At 42.5% G+C, this 16,436-nt stretch overlaps 2 protein-coding genes across 4 annotated transcripts in view; one reads left to right on the top strand and one right to left on the bottom strand.

Moving 5' to 3' along the window:
• Nucleotides 1-6,814, bottom strand: part of LOC136841748 (uncharacterized) — a 50,387-nt gene extending 43,573 nt beyond the window's left edge. Inside the window, exon 1 of one of the 2 annotated variants that reach the window (XM_067109003.1) lies at nucleotides 6,279-6,814. In XM_067109003.1, the coding sequence (XP_066965104.1) occupies nucleotides 6,279-6,611 (333 nt within the window). In that variant the 5' untranslated portion in view covers nucleotides 6,612-6,814. The remainder of the gene's footprint in view (nucleotides 1-6,278) is intronic. The other variant, XM_067109004.1, reaches the window with a different exon arrangement.
• Nucleotides 6,815-12,763: 5,949 nt separating this feature from the next.
• Nucleotides 12,764-16,436, top strand: part of phtf (putative homeodomain transcription factor) — a 134,707-nt gene continuing 131,034 nt past the window's right edge. The window contains exon 1 of one of the 2 annotated variants that reach the window (XM_067109026.1): nucleotides 12,764-12,888. The gene's annotated coding sequence lies outside the window, so the exon portion shown is untranslated. The remainder of the gene's footprint in view (nucleotides 12,889-16,436) is intronic. The other variant, XM_067109025.1, reaches the window with a different exon arrangement.

Consider the following 16,436-nt stretch of genomic DNA (forward strand, 5'->3'; position numbering starts at 1 on the left):
AGAGACTAACCTAGAAATAGCCTGAAGCTCACCCACCCTTTTTGCTGTAGCTAAGGCCGTTAGAAAAAGAACCTTCTTAGTCAGCTGTCTCAGAGTTAGAGCTTCAATGGGTTCAAAGGCAGAGGAACGCAGAAAGAGAAGTACTTTTGATAGATCCCACGGAGGAGCCCGATTTGGCAAAACAGGACGTTCAATCTTAAAAGAACGCAATAAATCATGGATGATTTTACTAGAAGAAATCCCAGGGAGATGGAAGCTAAATGTACTGCTCAGCATTGAGCGGTAACCAGAAATAGCCGAATACAAAAGTCCCTTGACTTTCCTAAGGAATAACAGAAATTCAGCTATCTTAGCAATAGACACCAACTTCTATACATTTTCCACCTGACTTGATAAAGTTTGCGGGTTGATTTTCTCAAGCTGAGAGAAAGCTGTCTAGCCACAGCTTTAGAGAGTCCGGTTTGTCTAGCTGCTCGCTCGATAGTCACCATGCAACTAGGTTCAGTACGCGAGGGTTGGGGTGATAATGATGGAAATGCGGTTGTTTGAGATCTTTCCGCATGGACAGGAACATCGGAACTTCCGTGAGAAGCTCTAGGAGTTCCGGGAACCAAGGACGTTGGGGCCAGCAAGGAGCTATTAAGGTCATATCCGTCTTGACACTTTCCTGCAATTTCCTGATCACTTGATGAATGAGCCCGAATGGAGGAAAGGCATATACCTGCATTCGATTCCAATTTTGTAACATCGCATCGGTGCCTGTCGACATGGAGTCCGCTACTGGAGAAAAGTACACTTGAAGACAATGGTTCCATCTCGTCGCAAACAAATCTACCGTTGCTGGCCATTTCCGGAGAACTTGTTCTACTACGTCCTGAGCCAACGTCCACTCTCCCCCCAGTACCTGACGAGAGCGACTTAACGAATCTGCCAGCACATTGAGACTCTCCGAAACAAATTGAGGAAAAAGAGAAACCTTCTTTTCTTCGCACCATCTCAGGACTCTCTGAGCTATTATATTGAGATCGGCCGATCTCGTGCCTCCCGATTTCTTCAGATACGACACCGCCGTTACGTTGTCGCAAAATAGAGCCACTACTCTGTTGCGCACGAGATCTGAGAAACACCGGAGGGCCTCTTCTATTGCCCTGAGTTCCCGAAGATTGATTGATTCCTCCCGTTCCCGATCCCCCCAAAAGCCCGAAGCCTGGGTTTCCTCCAAGGTTGCCCCCCAACCCTGATCTGAGGCATCTGTGTAAAGATGAACGTAGGGAAGAGGGGAGTCGAAAGACCTTCCGGGTGTCAGATTCCCTTCTTCTGACCACCACAGAAGATCCAAAAGGCAAGAATCGTTCCAGACTATGAACGCGCTCTCGTTGCGGAAGTCCCAGCGATTCCTGAGACATACCTGGAGAGAGAGCATCCGGAGACGAGACCCTGGAATTAAGAGAGAAAGAGAAGACATCCTCCCTAAGAGGCTTCTCCAAGCTGTTACCGGCTGTTCCCTGGAGGACAGGAACGCCTCTACCTGTTGTAGGACCGCTTGTATCCTCTCCCGGGTTGGGAAAACCCTCAAAGGAAGAGAGAGAATCCTCATCCCTAAATAAGTCATAGATTGTGTTGGTACTAGGCAGCTCTTGGCAAGGTTTAGACGAATTCCTAGTACCCTGCACAGTTTTAAGAAGAAGTCCCTCGCCCTTACAATCTCCTCTAGAGAGGAGGCAAGGATCAGCCAATCGTCTAGATATCTCAACATTCTGTATCCCCGACGATGCATAATTGTCGACACAGGAGACATTACCCTCGTGAACACCTGAGGTGCTGTGGTCAGCCCGAAGGGGAGAACCTTGAACTGGAAGGTGCCAGAGGAAGACACGAACCTGAGGTACCTCCGAGAATCCCAATGAATCGGAATCTGGAGGTACGCATCTGCCAGATCCACCGAGACCATCCAATCCCCCCTCCTGACTCTGCTGTAAAAGCCTGGAGAAGGAGAAGCTGGTTCCAACGCCCCCTTCTCCAACAGGGCCCGAATCTCCCTCGCTAAAGCCATTCCCTGATAGAAGACGGGAATAACTCGGAAGGTTGACAGGGAGGGAGGACAGAGGAGGAAGGGAATGGAAAGGGATTCAATAACCCAACCTCAGGACCTCCACAACCCAATCCTCTGCCCCCCACTCCCTCCAAACCTGCCAAAATGGGGTGAGACAACCTCCCACCAGAACGGATGACGGACATATCTCCTATTTGTAAAAATTCCGTGACGACGAGGGTCTCGAAGTAGGCACTGATGTGGCCTTGTTGGCAAAACGCACCCTCTTGGGAGTCCTAGGGGGAGACTTCGAAGCTGTTCTCTTGGAAGGAGAAGATTTGCGGACACCCCTAGGGGAACAGGAACCCTGGGCTGCTACCCTTATCATAGCTTGCTGAGATTCCACAGCAGAATTGGTGGCGACAAAATTTACCATATTCGCCACATCTTCCTCCCAGAACAAGGAATTGGCTAGAGCTAAAGGAGCTCTGAGGAGAACCCTCTTATGAACGTCCGGATAATGTGGTGGAAGATGACTGAGGTAGAAATCACGCCTTTTCTTACTTACAAAGGTCGTCGACGAAGCCAAGGCATTCGTCTGATGAGCTAAACCCATTGATACAGACGTAATTAAGCTGTCAAATAATCCCGGATCCGAAGGAATATATCCGTCATTCTTTAAGAAACCCATTAGACCTGATAACATCCACAGAGAGTGCGAGAGAGCCTGAGTTTGATTACGTAGAACGTCTTCTAGCGCTGCCGCTTCCCTAAGGGAAATCCCTACAAGACGAGTCGATGCAGGAGACCTCGATAGGATTGCTTCAACAGATTCGTTGAGAGGCAACCTGGAACCTGCCAAAGGATTACCCCGGACTGAATAGATAGCCTTCCTAGGGGAAAGAAGAGAAATGTCCTGCCTATTAGAAGTCACTGCTGAAGCTAGACGACCATCCGCCTCCTCCAAGGCCTGCCTAACCCGATCAAACCAAACTAGTCCGCATGAAAAGGAAACAAGAGATGGCTTGGTGGCATAAAAAGACTCGAAAAGAGATTGATTTGGTGCCTGCGGAAGGTCCGGAGCTCTTGCTTTGAGGGTACAAGGAAGTGACGTAATCCAGCATACGTCTGTAGTCCTTTCCACTGGAAAGGGGACAATCCGAATCCTCTGGAATTTCCTGAACCTCCGGATGAGACTCGAGATCGGCCATGTCCGAACGGTCCATGACAGACGAAGGAGGAGGAGCTGAACGGTGCCCAGACGATGACGAAGGGTTGGTGAACAGACCGCCCAATCCAGAATGCTGCATACCTAAACCTAACCCGGAAGCCGTATCTGAATCCAATTCGTTGATTCCACGGAAAGGAAGAGAGGAAGGAGCTGAGGGATCCGAAACCGCTGCTAAATTGCTACCAAAGGTGGACCAAGTGAGAGAAGCCGAACTCGAGCTACTAAACCCTGCGGGAGGATGAGTAAGTGGAAACGTTCGGGGAGGGACGGAAGAAGATGAAGAAGAAGGGAGAATGAAAGAGGTAGGAGTTACCAACGGAGCTTCCGCAGCGGAAGAGGTGGGAGACGGAAACCTCGGGCCGAACGGAGATGGTGCCGCAGGCCCAGTCGAAATCGCGGGTCGCAAACCCGAACTAGAAGAGAGCGGCAAACCCTGGGAAATACCCGGAATACCTGATGCCAGGAGCGGAAGCAAGGGGTTGCGTATGCCCGAAAGAGTTGAATCTGGAGCACTAGAGGCCAAATTTTGCTGAAGTTGAGTTCTCACTGGACCAGAAGATGCTCCTACCAAGGAAGGCTGAACTGCAGAAGGGAAAGCAGAAGAGAAGGAGGAAGACAGAGGAATGGCGGAAGAAGGCAGAAGATTGACGGAGGAAGACAGAGGAATGGAGGATGAAGAAAAGGTTACCTGAGAAGAGGGGATGTCTGGATTCGTAGAAAGAGGGAAGGAAGATGCGGAGACTACAGGAAGAGCCGAAGAAGAAGAAGAAGAGGAAGGAGCCGATGATGAGACTGAAAGCGGGGCAACAGAGAATATGGGTAAGGAAGGTGAAGCTACAGATGAACCGGAGGAAAAGGCAGAATCCTTAGAACGAAGAGACAGAAGGTAGACCGAATCCGCCCCTCCCTGATAATCCTGAAGCATGTCCGACATAAATTCCGGACACTCTTGAGTCATATATTCTCTAATATTAGTAAAACCATTCAACCAACAACCTCTCACCAAAAGTCTATACCCTTTAGATAGACCCAACAAATCTGCGTTATACTCGGCCACATCCCCGGAACGATCACGCGAACCGCTCTTAGAAGCTGAAGGCATCACCCCCGAAACTACCTTAGTAGATGGAGGAGACCTTGCACCAGATCGAAACAGAAGTGACGAAGGAGAAAATTTTGCCGGAGCACAAACTCCACTGGAAACCGAAACCCCAACAGGAGACCGACTCTGCAACTGATGCCTTCTCCTCACTACCTAACCCCGACCTATCCGTCTTAGTCATGCCTAGCTCTTGATTCTGACTAAAGCTGTCAACATTGCATTTTTCTACCATACTACAAGGGGGTTGGGGGGGAGGGTCCTTCACTGTCTGCTCCGCGCCGAGGGGGGGCCGGCAGAACCTACCCACTCGGAGGCTTGCGGTTCTCCATTGCCCTCAGCACCTGTTAGGGCTGGTTCTGGAACAGACAGGGGAGCTGAAAGAGAAGCAATATTAGACATCCTAACACTACTACCACTATCCTTGCTAGAAAATTGTTGAAAAAGATTAGCTACAAAATTTGTCATACTATTTGTGATCCTATCTTCTAATTGTCTAACTAATTCTGAATTCTCTAGATCTGAAACCATAGTCTGAGGTCCTTGAGGCAATGAAGAATCCGACCGCCGTTTTCCGCCCTTACTAGCCAGCGATTTGCGATGGCGAATGTAATCTTCCATCTGTTCCGATGTCCAATCTGAACATTCATTGCAACGCGTTTGTAAATTACATTGAATTTTCCTACATGCCTGACAAATGGAGTGTCTATCATGTCTCAAAGTACTCATCCGTTTCTTGCAAGACGAGCAGGAGCGATGGGCGCTGGCATCCACAGTCGTAGGGGCAGACGAAGTCGAGGTCGAAGGCTCAGTAGTGACAGGAGAGGAGGAAGACTTGTCCATAATGATCAATCACGTTCAAGAACCGGCAAAATCAAATCCAAAGACGTTCCACGACGGAATATTCCAGAAAGGCAGAGAAATCCAAGCAGATGGTCGTAATCCAGGAGAAGAGCCCGTAAATCCAAGCAGAATGTCGTAAATCGGGAGAAAGGTCAGTAATTCCAGCCCAGAAATCTCAAATACCCAAGAGGAGTCAAGCAATAGGATTAAATTTCACTCTGCTGAAGGGAACAACCGTTCAGCAGCGCGAACAGAAAGCAACTGATGGGAATGGGGCGTGTCGGCACACACCTGTGTCAGTGTTACCAACCATTTGTTGTGGTAGCTCAGTAACAAGATTTTACCTGCAGCATTGGTAATGCTGGCTGTTAAAATTCCCATAGGGAGATTGGTAATTGAGGTTGTTCGGGCTAGTGGGATTAAGGGCTAATTCAGGTGTTCAGGGAGTGTATTGCAATACATTTTTCCTGTTAGTTTTCTTGTTTGTTGTTTGCTGAAGTTATTATCTTTGGCAACAAAACCCAACAATGTGGGTAACGCTACATTTTTAACGGTCATTTTTTTTAACACTTCTGCTTTCAGTTTGGGATTGGTGGAATGGCGCTTCGTGCCTTAACCACATTTTGAAAGGTTTTTGGCAAGCTCGTATGATCTGGCAGGCAGTAATGTTGCGCTGCGAACTTATATCAGTAACTTTTCAACATTTATCAATCACATCTACAAAACTATTAATTACCAAATGGAACGATGGGAGTTTTTGAACTTCTCTCATTGCGTACTGCCTATCTATGTGGGTTTCATAGTTGGGTTGCAAACTGGGTGTAAAGCATAATAATACAGAATATTTTTTCATTTTATGAAGATTCGAAAGGTACATTAAAAAATCGAATTGGGATGTTCGGTCCGGAAACGAACATTATCCGCCTATGCTAAGGCTGGTGAAGATCAACCTAACATAGGATAGCCTAGGCTAGCTTACGAGGTCATAACCTCTCCGAAAGTGAGGCAGCCTATGCCTAACCTAAGCCAATATAGATTAGGCATGCCACAATGGGGGTACAGTAAATTCTCACCTTATCCTTCGCATTTTGCTTGCGTTGTTCTGCCTTCCGCTTGGAGGTTGCAAAAGGCGATTTCTTCGGAGTTTTGTGCTTTCGTTCGTCACGGGCTCGATTCGCATTGTTCGTTTTTAAAAGTGGGCTCCTCGAACGTGGAGTTCTTGGGCTTCTCTTGGTCTTATTCTTGGCGCGGAAGTTATTAGACTTGATATTTGAGGATGTGTTAATCCCCAGGAGTTTAGACCCATGGCTGACATGATGACTTTTCTTCCTCTCCAGTTCCGTTATGCCTAAACGTTTCAGCTCCTCCAGAATAACATCTCTGATATCCTCTTTGTCTTCCTCCATCGGATCTACGTTCTGGTCACCTAACTTTTACAAGTCAATCACAATAATTAACACTTGAACATGACAAGGTTCACATGCACATTTAAAGAAGACCCACTCCAACGACTAGCCTTTTAAATGGAACGATCTGGCCAATCAGCATCGAGTTCCTCCAAAACAACAACAAATCGCGCTGACATCTAGCGGTCAACTTTAGAAGCAACTCCGAGTGCGAGATTTGGATTTTAATTATATTTGTATACCTGTACTGTATTGCTTTTTCACCTGAGATAGGTTTACACATTCAACCATCCGTCCGTCTGTGTTTATTTTTCCGTGGTCCTTTTACCTGATGGTACAGGTACATCGTGCATAAAAATTACATAGTAATTCATGTTCATCCGTGCTACGGCTTGTGGTTCTTGCATTTGTTTGAGTACACGTGTGTTCATGCAGTATTGATCCTGTATTTATGTACATTGAAGATAATAAATGATGCTTTTGTTGAAACGCCCACTCAAATAAGTACTGATCCTAATACAAATGAAAGACTAACGAGACTTAATATATTGTAAATGATGATGATGTTACTAGTATGATTTTTTTTAAAACAAGAACAAACTTTACAACTTATCCGATTCAATTATCTGACTTTGTTGGAGTGGAACATTTTTCATTCTTTACCGATATAACAGTGAAAGTGACGTCCGTATCTCTTGAGAGCATGTTCCCTACATCTGAGAAAAGGGCTACTGCTAAGTCCATACAGCATGTTCCAAATCTATAATGTATATCCAAAATGCTAGAGCATGCAAGTCACGAACAATTAATGTCATATGGAAAGGGTACGTGCTTTGCAGGATAGTCAGTCGGCATACACTTTTTTTTTCTTTTACAGATACTGCTGTATGCTCTGTTGTAGATGATCTATTAAAAATGATGGATGGCGCAAAGGTGGTGATTTGGTTTTAATCTATCTCAGTTCTGCTTTCGATACAGTGTTGTACATGAACTTTTAAATGATTTACAGTCCATTGGAATTACTGGCAAAGCCTTTGAGTATTTGAAAGACTACCTGTATGGCAAAAAAATATTGTGTACAGATTGTAAATTCAAACTCCTATTATGTAACACTAAGAAAAGAAGTAGCCTACCCTAAGGAATGTATTAGGTCCAATCCTATTTTGCATATATTCGTCTGGATTGTCAAACTTATCACACTGACATGGTGTAATTTTCAGGCAATTTGCGGATGACGTAAATTTCATGTCTCCATAAATGGATGACATTTAAGCAGTTAAAATTAAATTAAAATAAAACTTAATTTATGATTGTAAAAAGAAAAATAACTTAAGAAACCTTAGCAATTTCTTCATAAATCTAAATAGCAATCAAATTCTGATTGCTGACATACTTGACATACTTGACTGAGGTTACTGTTGGACAGAAATTTGTCTCTCAGTGATTATATCAATAATGTTGTGAGGGCTACTGGCTATCATCCCAGAAGTGTCGAATTCGTGAAAAATATCTTAATGAGTATTTTATGTTAAAAAGACTGGTGATTAATTGTGTGATAAACAGAGTGGACTAGTGCAACTCTGTCTATCATAATCTGCTTACGATGCACCTTAAGAAGCCCCAAATGTATTGAACAGAGCGGTAAGATTAGTGAAGAGTTTCACCTCGGGACAGGATTACCCCCATATTCTTTGAGTTGCACTAGCTCTCTGTCAAAAATAGAATAATGTTTAAAATATCTACGATGACTCATCAGGCTAGCAAGACTTGTGTCCAAAATATTAGAAACACTTGTCGTGTTGAATGCAACAAATGGATGGAGTCAGCATAGAATTGGGTACAGATGATCTCAAGTTATTTGAGTCGATACGCTTCGAATGTCAGTTTAGGGCCTTTAAATCTGCAGCTCCAAGACTGCAATAAGCGCCACTTGAAACCAAGAGGATTTGAAATACCAAGACTTTTAAGAAAAAACTAAAAATTCTCTTATTTTCTGAGTGCTCTGACAGTGTGGATTTGACCATTCATTAGGATACCTCTGCAGTATTTTTTACATGACAGTTGTAAAAAGTGTTAGAACCGCTAAATTTTCCTACCCTCTATGGTTTATAAAAAAGATTCCACACATAACTACCGGCTGTTTCTAATTCCACATACCTCATTGGTGTTACTAGATCAGCACTAAAAGTATGTAGAATAAGTTCGGAAAAGGATAGTTCAGGTGTAAAAAAAAAAGTATACCTTAGTCTTAAAGAATATGAAACGTTTTGAGATAGGATGGCCATTTAGATAGAACGAAGACGATATATAGGTGACAATGGCATATAATTCAGAAGTGCTAGGATGGAGAAGAAGAGGAATATTTAATATAGGAGTTGGATAGATGGCGTGAAAGAGGTATTGGAAAAAAGAAGGTCCATAATAACCAGAAAACGTGGTAGTGAGTGAAAGATAGGGTGAATGGCACAATGTGTGTAGGAAAATGCAACACCATTGATGTACTTTCCGTGTAAGGTACGAGTATAAAGCAGCTAATATTGTGGAAATTTAACTGCACGTTGGGCTCTTCCGTGATGCAGTAGTTAAGGAGTGAATGTAGCAATTTTTTTAGCCAACCTCTATCTATCTATCTATCTATCTATCTATCTATCTATCTATCTATCTATCTATATGTGTGTGTGTTACAGAGAGAGAGAGAGAGAGAGAGTATTTATAGGAACACAAAGAGATTACTATAGAAATATACTATGGAAATTATAATAGTGAGAATATCATAAAGAGTGAGAGGCGTCAGCTTGTGGATATGAGTCAGAGAGAGAGAGAGAAAAATTAGAGAGAGAGACGTTGCTGGATGGTATCAGAGAAGAGAATTAGAATTCTAGAGCATAAAGGGAGAGGTTAAGAAAAAATTTAAAACCGCTCACGTTGAACTGGATGGCATGTATATGTATATATATATACATATACATATATATAAAGGATAGGTTAAGAAAAGACCTTGCAAACCACCTGCTATAACTATATATATGTATATATATATATATATATACATATATATACATACATACATATAAAGATAATGCCATGAAGGAAAAGTGATACAACGTAGTGGTTGCTAGGCCTTTTGACACATGGTCCTTTACTAGCAGACTGATGAGAAATATAAAAATAAGGTTACAATAAAGCTCGTATAATTGACAGATGAAATACAGATATTCCTGAGGATGGGGATTATAAAGGAACAGATGCACCTGGGATCCAACACAGTTGAAGAATTAGTGGATCTACCAAAACAAAGGTAAAACCTCTCAAATATTTACCTTTGTTTTGGTAGGGCCACTAATTCTTCAGTTGTGTTGGACTCCAGGTGCATCTGTTCCTTTATAATTCTCATCCTTAGGGATATCTATGTTATCTGTCAATTATACGAGCTTTATTTTTGTAACTTTACTTTTATATTTCTCATAAGTCTGCTAGTAAAGGACCATGTGTCGAAAGGCCTAGCAAATACTCCGTTGTTTCACTTTCCTTTGTGGAATTTGCATTTATTTATACATTCATCATGTTCCATATCTTCGTGATTCAGTTGTACGCACACACACATGTGTGTATAAATATACATATATGTATATATATACATATATATATATATATATATATATATATATATATATATATATATATATATTAAATATATGCTCCATTTATATCTCTATGAAATGTGAAATGTAGTTAGAGCACATGGCCAACGAGGAAAAATTAAATAATGTAGTGCAATTTCTTTCTGTTTTATTCTATGGCACTCTCAAGCAAACTGCATACTATGTAACAAAATATTACAAAGGAGACTCGGTTTTACAGACACCTAAGATTAGAACTAAAAAAAAAACACTATATTTCTAAATTTAGTGCATACAAAGGTAATTACTTTTCGGGTAGGTCTTCGGATCAAGGAAAATTAGGATTGCCTCAGGCAACAGGCAACATTGTTGCTCTGGTGAGGACAATTTCTTATAAGCATCTTTTTTTCTCATTGTTACCATATAGAAAGATTACATTGAATATTTTCAACACTGATTTGATAAATTCAGAGCTTGTGAAAATGGCAAATAAATTTCTTGTAATTATGGTGTCCTATCAATTTTATTATAAAATGACTTCACAGTTTTACTGCAGCAAATAACACAGCTGGATGACACAAGTCCCAACTTACTTTCTTATAGTGGTCTGTAGTGTGTATCCAGGGATTCAGGGATGACAATATGTAATGCTTGTAGGAACATTGAAGAGGATACAGAAATTTTTTAATAGTATAATGTGAAAAATACTGGACATAAGTTAAATTTCTTATTGTTTTTTATATACACCAAGTTGAATTGAATTAATATCAATCAAGCACCAGGCCTTGGAGACCATTTGGTGCTATATTATGCTGATTATAGATACAGTATGGTCAGAATTATTGGTTGGTAGGTTATGTTAGATGAAGAATATTTATTTGTTGAAGGGAGCAGATTACACGTTCTTTGGAGAAGTGTTCTGTTTCGGTGAGAATATCATGAACGGCGAGGTGGATGGGGGAAGAGAGATTAGGCTGGTAAAGGCTCCGTTGCGTGCAACTGTGTGGTGGGGGCAGGAAAGGGTTACATGAGACACAGAAAGAGGGATACGACAAGTTGGACACAAGGCTGGAGGGGATCATATATAGAAACCATCTTTTTCTGTTTTTAGTGTGAATTTGTTAGACAGGATTTATTCATTAAATTGTTTAAGAGGTTATTTGCATCTTCTTCATTAGGTATAATAGCCAAAATATTATCTACGTACAGAAACAATGATGCAGTTATTTGAATAACGTTAAGGATAAAATATCTATAAAAATAAAACTCCATTTGTAAATTTGAGAGACCTGGTGACAGAGGATTATCCATTGCCATACCAAATGTTTGTTTGTAGAATTTTCCATTAAAAAACTTACAGTCACAATTACACAGAAGATATGGCCACGATAAAAATGGAACAACGGAGTTCAAGACCTTTTGCCCTTACTATAAGGCATTTTCAAGCAACTACATACAGTGGACCACAAGATTAAAAGAAAACAGTTTTACAAACAACCAAGAGTGAAGGATATATAATCATTTTAAATAAAAGGAGTAATGTCACAAGTCGTGAAACACTACGTGAATGTGGAAGCAAAAGTGCAGCGAGTAAAATGTATGACAGGGAGTTGGCACTGGAAATATGATTTACAACCCAAATATTTAGGAACTCTTATTTAGATTTAGACAAAGAGACTTTGGATGAGGATGAAGAGCTATTCAGCACTAATACAAGGACGAAAGAAAATGCCAGTACGTGACTGAAGAAGAGGCTCTTAGGAGGTACAATTGGTGGGTATATTGTAAAAAAAAATTTTTAATGAAATATCCTGATTTGGGAATAAAAAATAATAAAATGGAACCTTAGGCTGATTCATAGATAGCAAGTGTTAGCAGGGGAGAAATGTACACAACCTCTAGCCAATCTTTTTCTTCAGTTAGTTGTGATGAGGGAAATTTTTAATACTGTGCATGGAAAAAAGCTGACAGAAGGTAAACACTATTTAACGACAATTTTTTCTGAAAATAAAAGGCTCTGGTGTTAATGTTCCCGATGATGTGATAAGTTTTTTTCCAAGACATTCTTGCATTTTCGCATAACTCAGTAATTTGATGAGGAATAAACTATAAGCAATATCTCAGCTATAAAATACCTGGGCATCAGGTACTGTGTAATTAGTTTACAGTCAGCCTTCTTCTTCTATGGGTGGGTGGCGCCAGAATTGTATATCTTTTTGGTCTCTCAATATATCTTTAGGTTGCTAGCCTTGAACGATTCTATTGTCCCAAGAAGACAATGGTATACCGATTTCTAGCCGTACGGACTGGGAGTAAAACACGGACAATGCAAATGTACATCGAGAGCTGCACCACTCAGTCATGGTGTCATATATTACGCCCCCCCTCGAGAGAGAGAGAGAGAGAGAGAGAGAGAGAGAGAGAGAGAGAGAGAGAGAGAGAGAGAGAGAGAGAGAGAGAGAGAGAGAGAGAGAGAGAGAGAGAGTAATATGACACAATCGTGGAGTAGTAAGATGTCTAACATGTCAGCACGAGAGCGTTCGCTAAGTTCCACCCCCTCCACCCCTCAAGCAAAGAAGCCGGGAACTTCATGTGTAAACAAATGTCTCTGCGCGATTATATTCGATTATCGAAATTCCTGCCTGTTGTCCGGTTAGGTAGGTGTAACGAGTCGTCGTTTGCTAATTTGCTTTAATCTCTTATGCAGTTGCTTCGTGAAAGCCCAAGGCAGTGATAAGTCTTCTAGGAAAAGCTCGTCTTTCCGCAGATGGCCCAACGAGCCATCTTTAGGGTCGTTCTACCGGTAAACAAGCAAAGGTCAAGTCTCCTCGGAACTTTAGCTTTTTCTGTGGTTGGATGCATATTTTGGGAGGTATAGGGTCGGTCTACCGATTACCTTACAAGGTCATGGGAGTTTCAGAGTTTAAAAGGTTCTTCCGTACGCTTGACATAGGCTAGGTTAGTAAAGGGTTAGCCTTAAGCTAGTAATATTAAACCAGAGTAAGGGTTCATGGCCACTGTAGTCCTAGTAGCCATTTCTGTAGTGGGCATTTTCCAGGGAATATAGCCTAACCAGACTTACCTTTAACTAACCTAACCTTGAACGCCATGCTTGCCATATATGCCCCAATGATCGGCATGTATATACCTAAAATCTTTAAATGAATCAATAACCTTTGACACCATGTCCTTACCAGGCCAGGGGTTTCACCTCCCCCCCTTGGACCCCCAAAGTAATTTATGGCCCACTCTGCATTCTATTCATGGGCAAATGCTGAGTAGGGGGCCAGGGCTGCTGTAGGCAAATTAAATATTTTGCACTATGGTAGAATTATATGGTAGCTCCACAGCGGTGACTGCCTTCTAACTTGACTTTTTCTACAATTTTTTGGTTGCTAATTATGAATTTTACCTTTAATTTTTGGCGCTCGAGTGGAATTAACCTGTAATTAACCCGTAAAGTCCATCCAACAAGGGGTTTCCATACACGATCTTCACAAGACAGAGCACGGCTATGTCTGTTTCAAACGGTTCATATCCCATCTGGCAAGTGCAATAACTTGTTAACGTATGGGTAACCACCCCCCCGCAGCCCGTACTAAACACGGCGAAGGGACATTCCATTTGGCCGACAACAAACAGATGCACCGCCAGTATCAGAACCCCTAAAAGTGTAGAAAAAACCAGTTGAAAAGGTAAAAACAGGCGCGGAGCTAATATTTAGAATTACCTGCACTATTGATTTTTCATACACTCAACCTCCATCCAATTTCAGCACCCATGTTTAGTTTGTTCTTGCCAGGTTCACTTTCACTGACACACAAGTGGGAGAGGTCTTACCTGCCAATAGGCTAGCTGTGAATCTATAGAGCCAAAGGCATTGAGTGAGGATGCAGTAGTCCACCAAAGGATCCTTAAAAATCAAAAGGATATGCAAGTGATTTGTTCTTACACAAATACAAACCTTTGTTCTTTACATGGATTTTGCTTGCAAATGCAAGATGGAACGGCCATTCAAACTTATTGACAAGGTAATCAATACCGACAGGTAGGGGGAAGCCCCGCCCACTTGTTGGTCTTCACTCTACTTTGCTTCCGGCTGCTGTTGAGTTCAGACGTCCTTCATGACTTTGCTGGACTTTTGCTGTTCAAACTTTTATTGATTAAACTGGAATATTCCTTTTCGGTTGTTAACTATGTGTTTTGTTTCGTATTTTCAAACCCATCTGTCAAATAAGCCTTCTTGCAAGGAATTAAGTTTGTGTTTTCCTTACTGCTTCAAGTACCATTTTCATCTGATACATTACAGCTATGGGTAGTTACATAGCAGCTGTTTCATTCTCCAATATACTTACTAATATATTTATCTTTCAGGTATGGTAGATTAGCGACTAAGAAGTTCTGTGACACTAGGGTTTGCCTTAATTAAGGCAAGCCTGCTGTCACGACCTTCTTTTGTATTCAATGGAAATAGGCTAGGTAGTCTTATTCCTTTGATCTCTGTGACTTAGTCTTTGTGATTTTTGACTACTGCAGACGAGGTGAGTTTTGACAGTTGTGGAAGGAGGTGATGTTCTTCTTCCCTTTATCAACATCTACATCATTCTTTTAAACCTCATCACTCTGACAGTAGTGAGTTTAGAGTAGGGGGAGCCTGTTGTTGTAGTTGATGTCTTAGAGTCAACAGTTCATGTTGGCACGGGCCTTTCCCTTGTTTGGCCCATAGGTGATCAGAAAAATTCAGGTCATTTGTTATAGGAAATTTGAAAGAGATTTTGTAGTAGAGACAGTTGTGGATGGAGGAAGGATGATGGTTGTAGTGGGAGGGGGCCATCATGTCACGGATAGTAGTAGTTTGAAAATGTAAGGTCTTTGGAGCCTGCCCCATGTTGGAAGCCTGATTAAGCTTCTTTCTGAGCACCTTTCCCATTGGGGTAGGGCGGGGAGTCTCAACCACCATCGGTAGGGCTGGCACTGAGTATCATTCCCATAGTCTTGTGGGTCTCTTCATTTTGTATCTATAAGCCTTCGAGCTTTTTTTGAGTGTTCTCCCTGCTTTTCTGTGGTTGGATGTCCATAGTAACAGGTACTGTACTCACTTTAAACCTTATCAAGGCAATCCTTTGGGATTGCACAGAGGGAGTTTTTGCAAGTCTCGTTTGCACGGACCATTGGCTTTTGTTACCCAATCTATGGGTTGGGTTAGGTTTGATGATGATCCAAGGGTGTTCTCCCTATCTTTCCTTGGTTAGGCAATCAGGGTGATAGTGAGACACTTTGGATCTCCCCAGCTGTCTTGCAGGATTGGTCAGGGAATGGTTTGCATGGTTTATTCAAGATGCTCGTTCCTGATTTCTGTTTTTAATTGAGTTTTTGGGGAGAAATGAGCAGGTGCTCCTGGTTCTTCCTTGGTCTGCCAGCTTCTGTGACTAGGTAGCACTTCGGCCGTCTGTCTCCAGCTCGTCAGGCCATTGGAGAGGGTTAGCAAGACCCGCTCATGTGGCTCAAACACTATTGACAACTCTGATCTTTGGATCGGCTTGTACCGTATTGAAGGGTATTGTTGAATTCTCCATCGCCGCTGATCTTCTTGTTTCGATACTTTCGAGTGGAGGAAGAAAATGGCTACTATGTTTGACTGTCCCTGCAGGAGGTCTTGATAAGCTTTCAGCATTTGGTTATTTTCTGAAGAACAGGACTGATTGGCTCATGCTATGGTACCGTTGCACCATGGTTTACCTTTTGGGTGCAGCTGTTACTCTGGGGCCAGTCAATCTTCGGGCTGGCCAGTACCCAAGCCAGCCGATCCCCAGGCTAGCTGGTCTCTGAGGTCATTCCAACCCCTGGTCCAGTCAAGGCTTTCATACCGCTGGTCCAGGACTCCTGATGCTACCTGTGCTCTATTCACTGGTGCAACTGCTATCCAGGCTGACCAATCCGGTCAAGGCTTTCAGATCGTTGGTCTGGGACCTCCCTGCTGCTACCCATGCTCTTTGCAGTGGTGTAACCACTATCTGGGATTCCCTGAAACCCAGGGGTGCTGGTCTGGTTTAGCTAGCCAAACTATCTAGGCCAGCCAAGTACCTGTACTGCTGGTACAAGATCCTTGGCTTGCAGGGGTCCAGGGAAGTGACAGGGCCCGTGCAGTCCTGTCACCCAGATGTAGCATGGGGTGATTTCCCCCCCTCCTTCCCTTCTTTTCTGT

This window comes from Macrobrachium rosenbergii, chromosome 9 (genome assembly GCF_040412425.1).
Source record: "Macrobrachium rosenbergii isolate ZJJX-2024 chromosome 9, ASM4041242v1, whole genome shotgun sequence".
NCBI lineage: Eukaryota > Metazoa > Arthropoda > Malacostraca > Decapoda > Palaemonidae > Macrobrachium > Macrobrachium rosenbergii.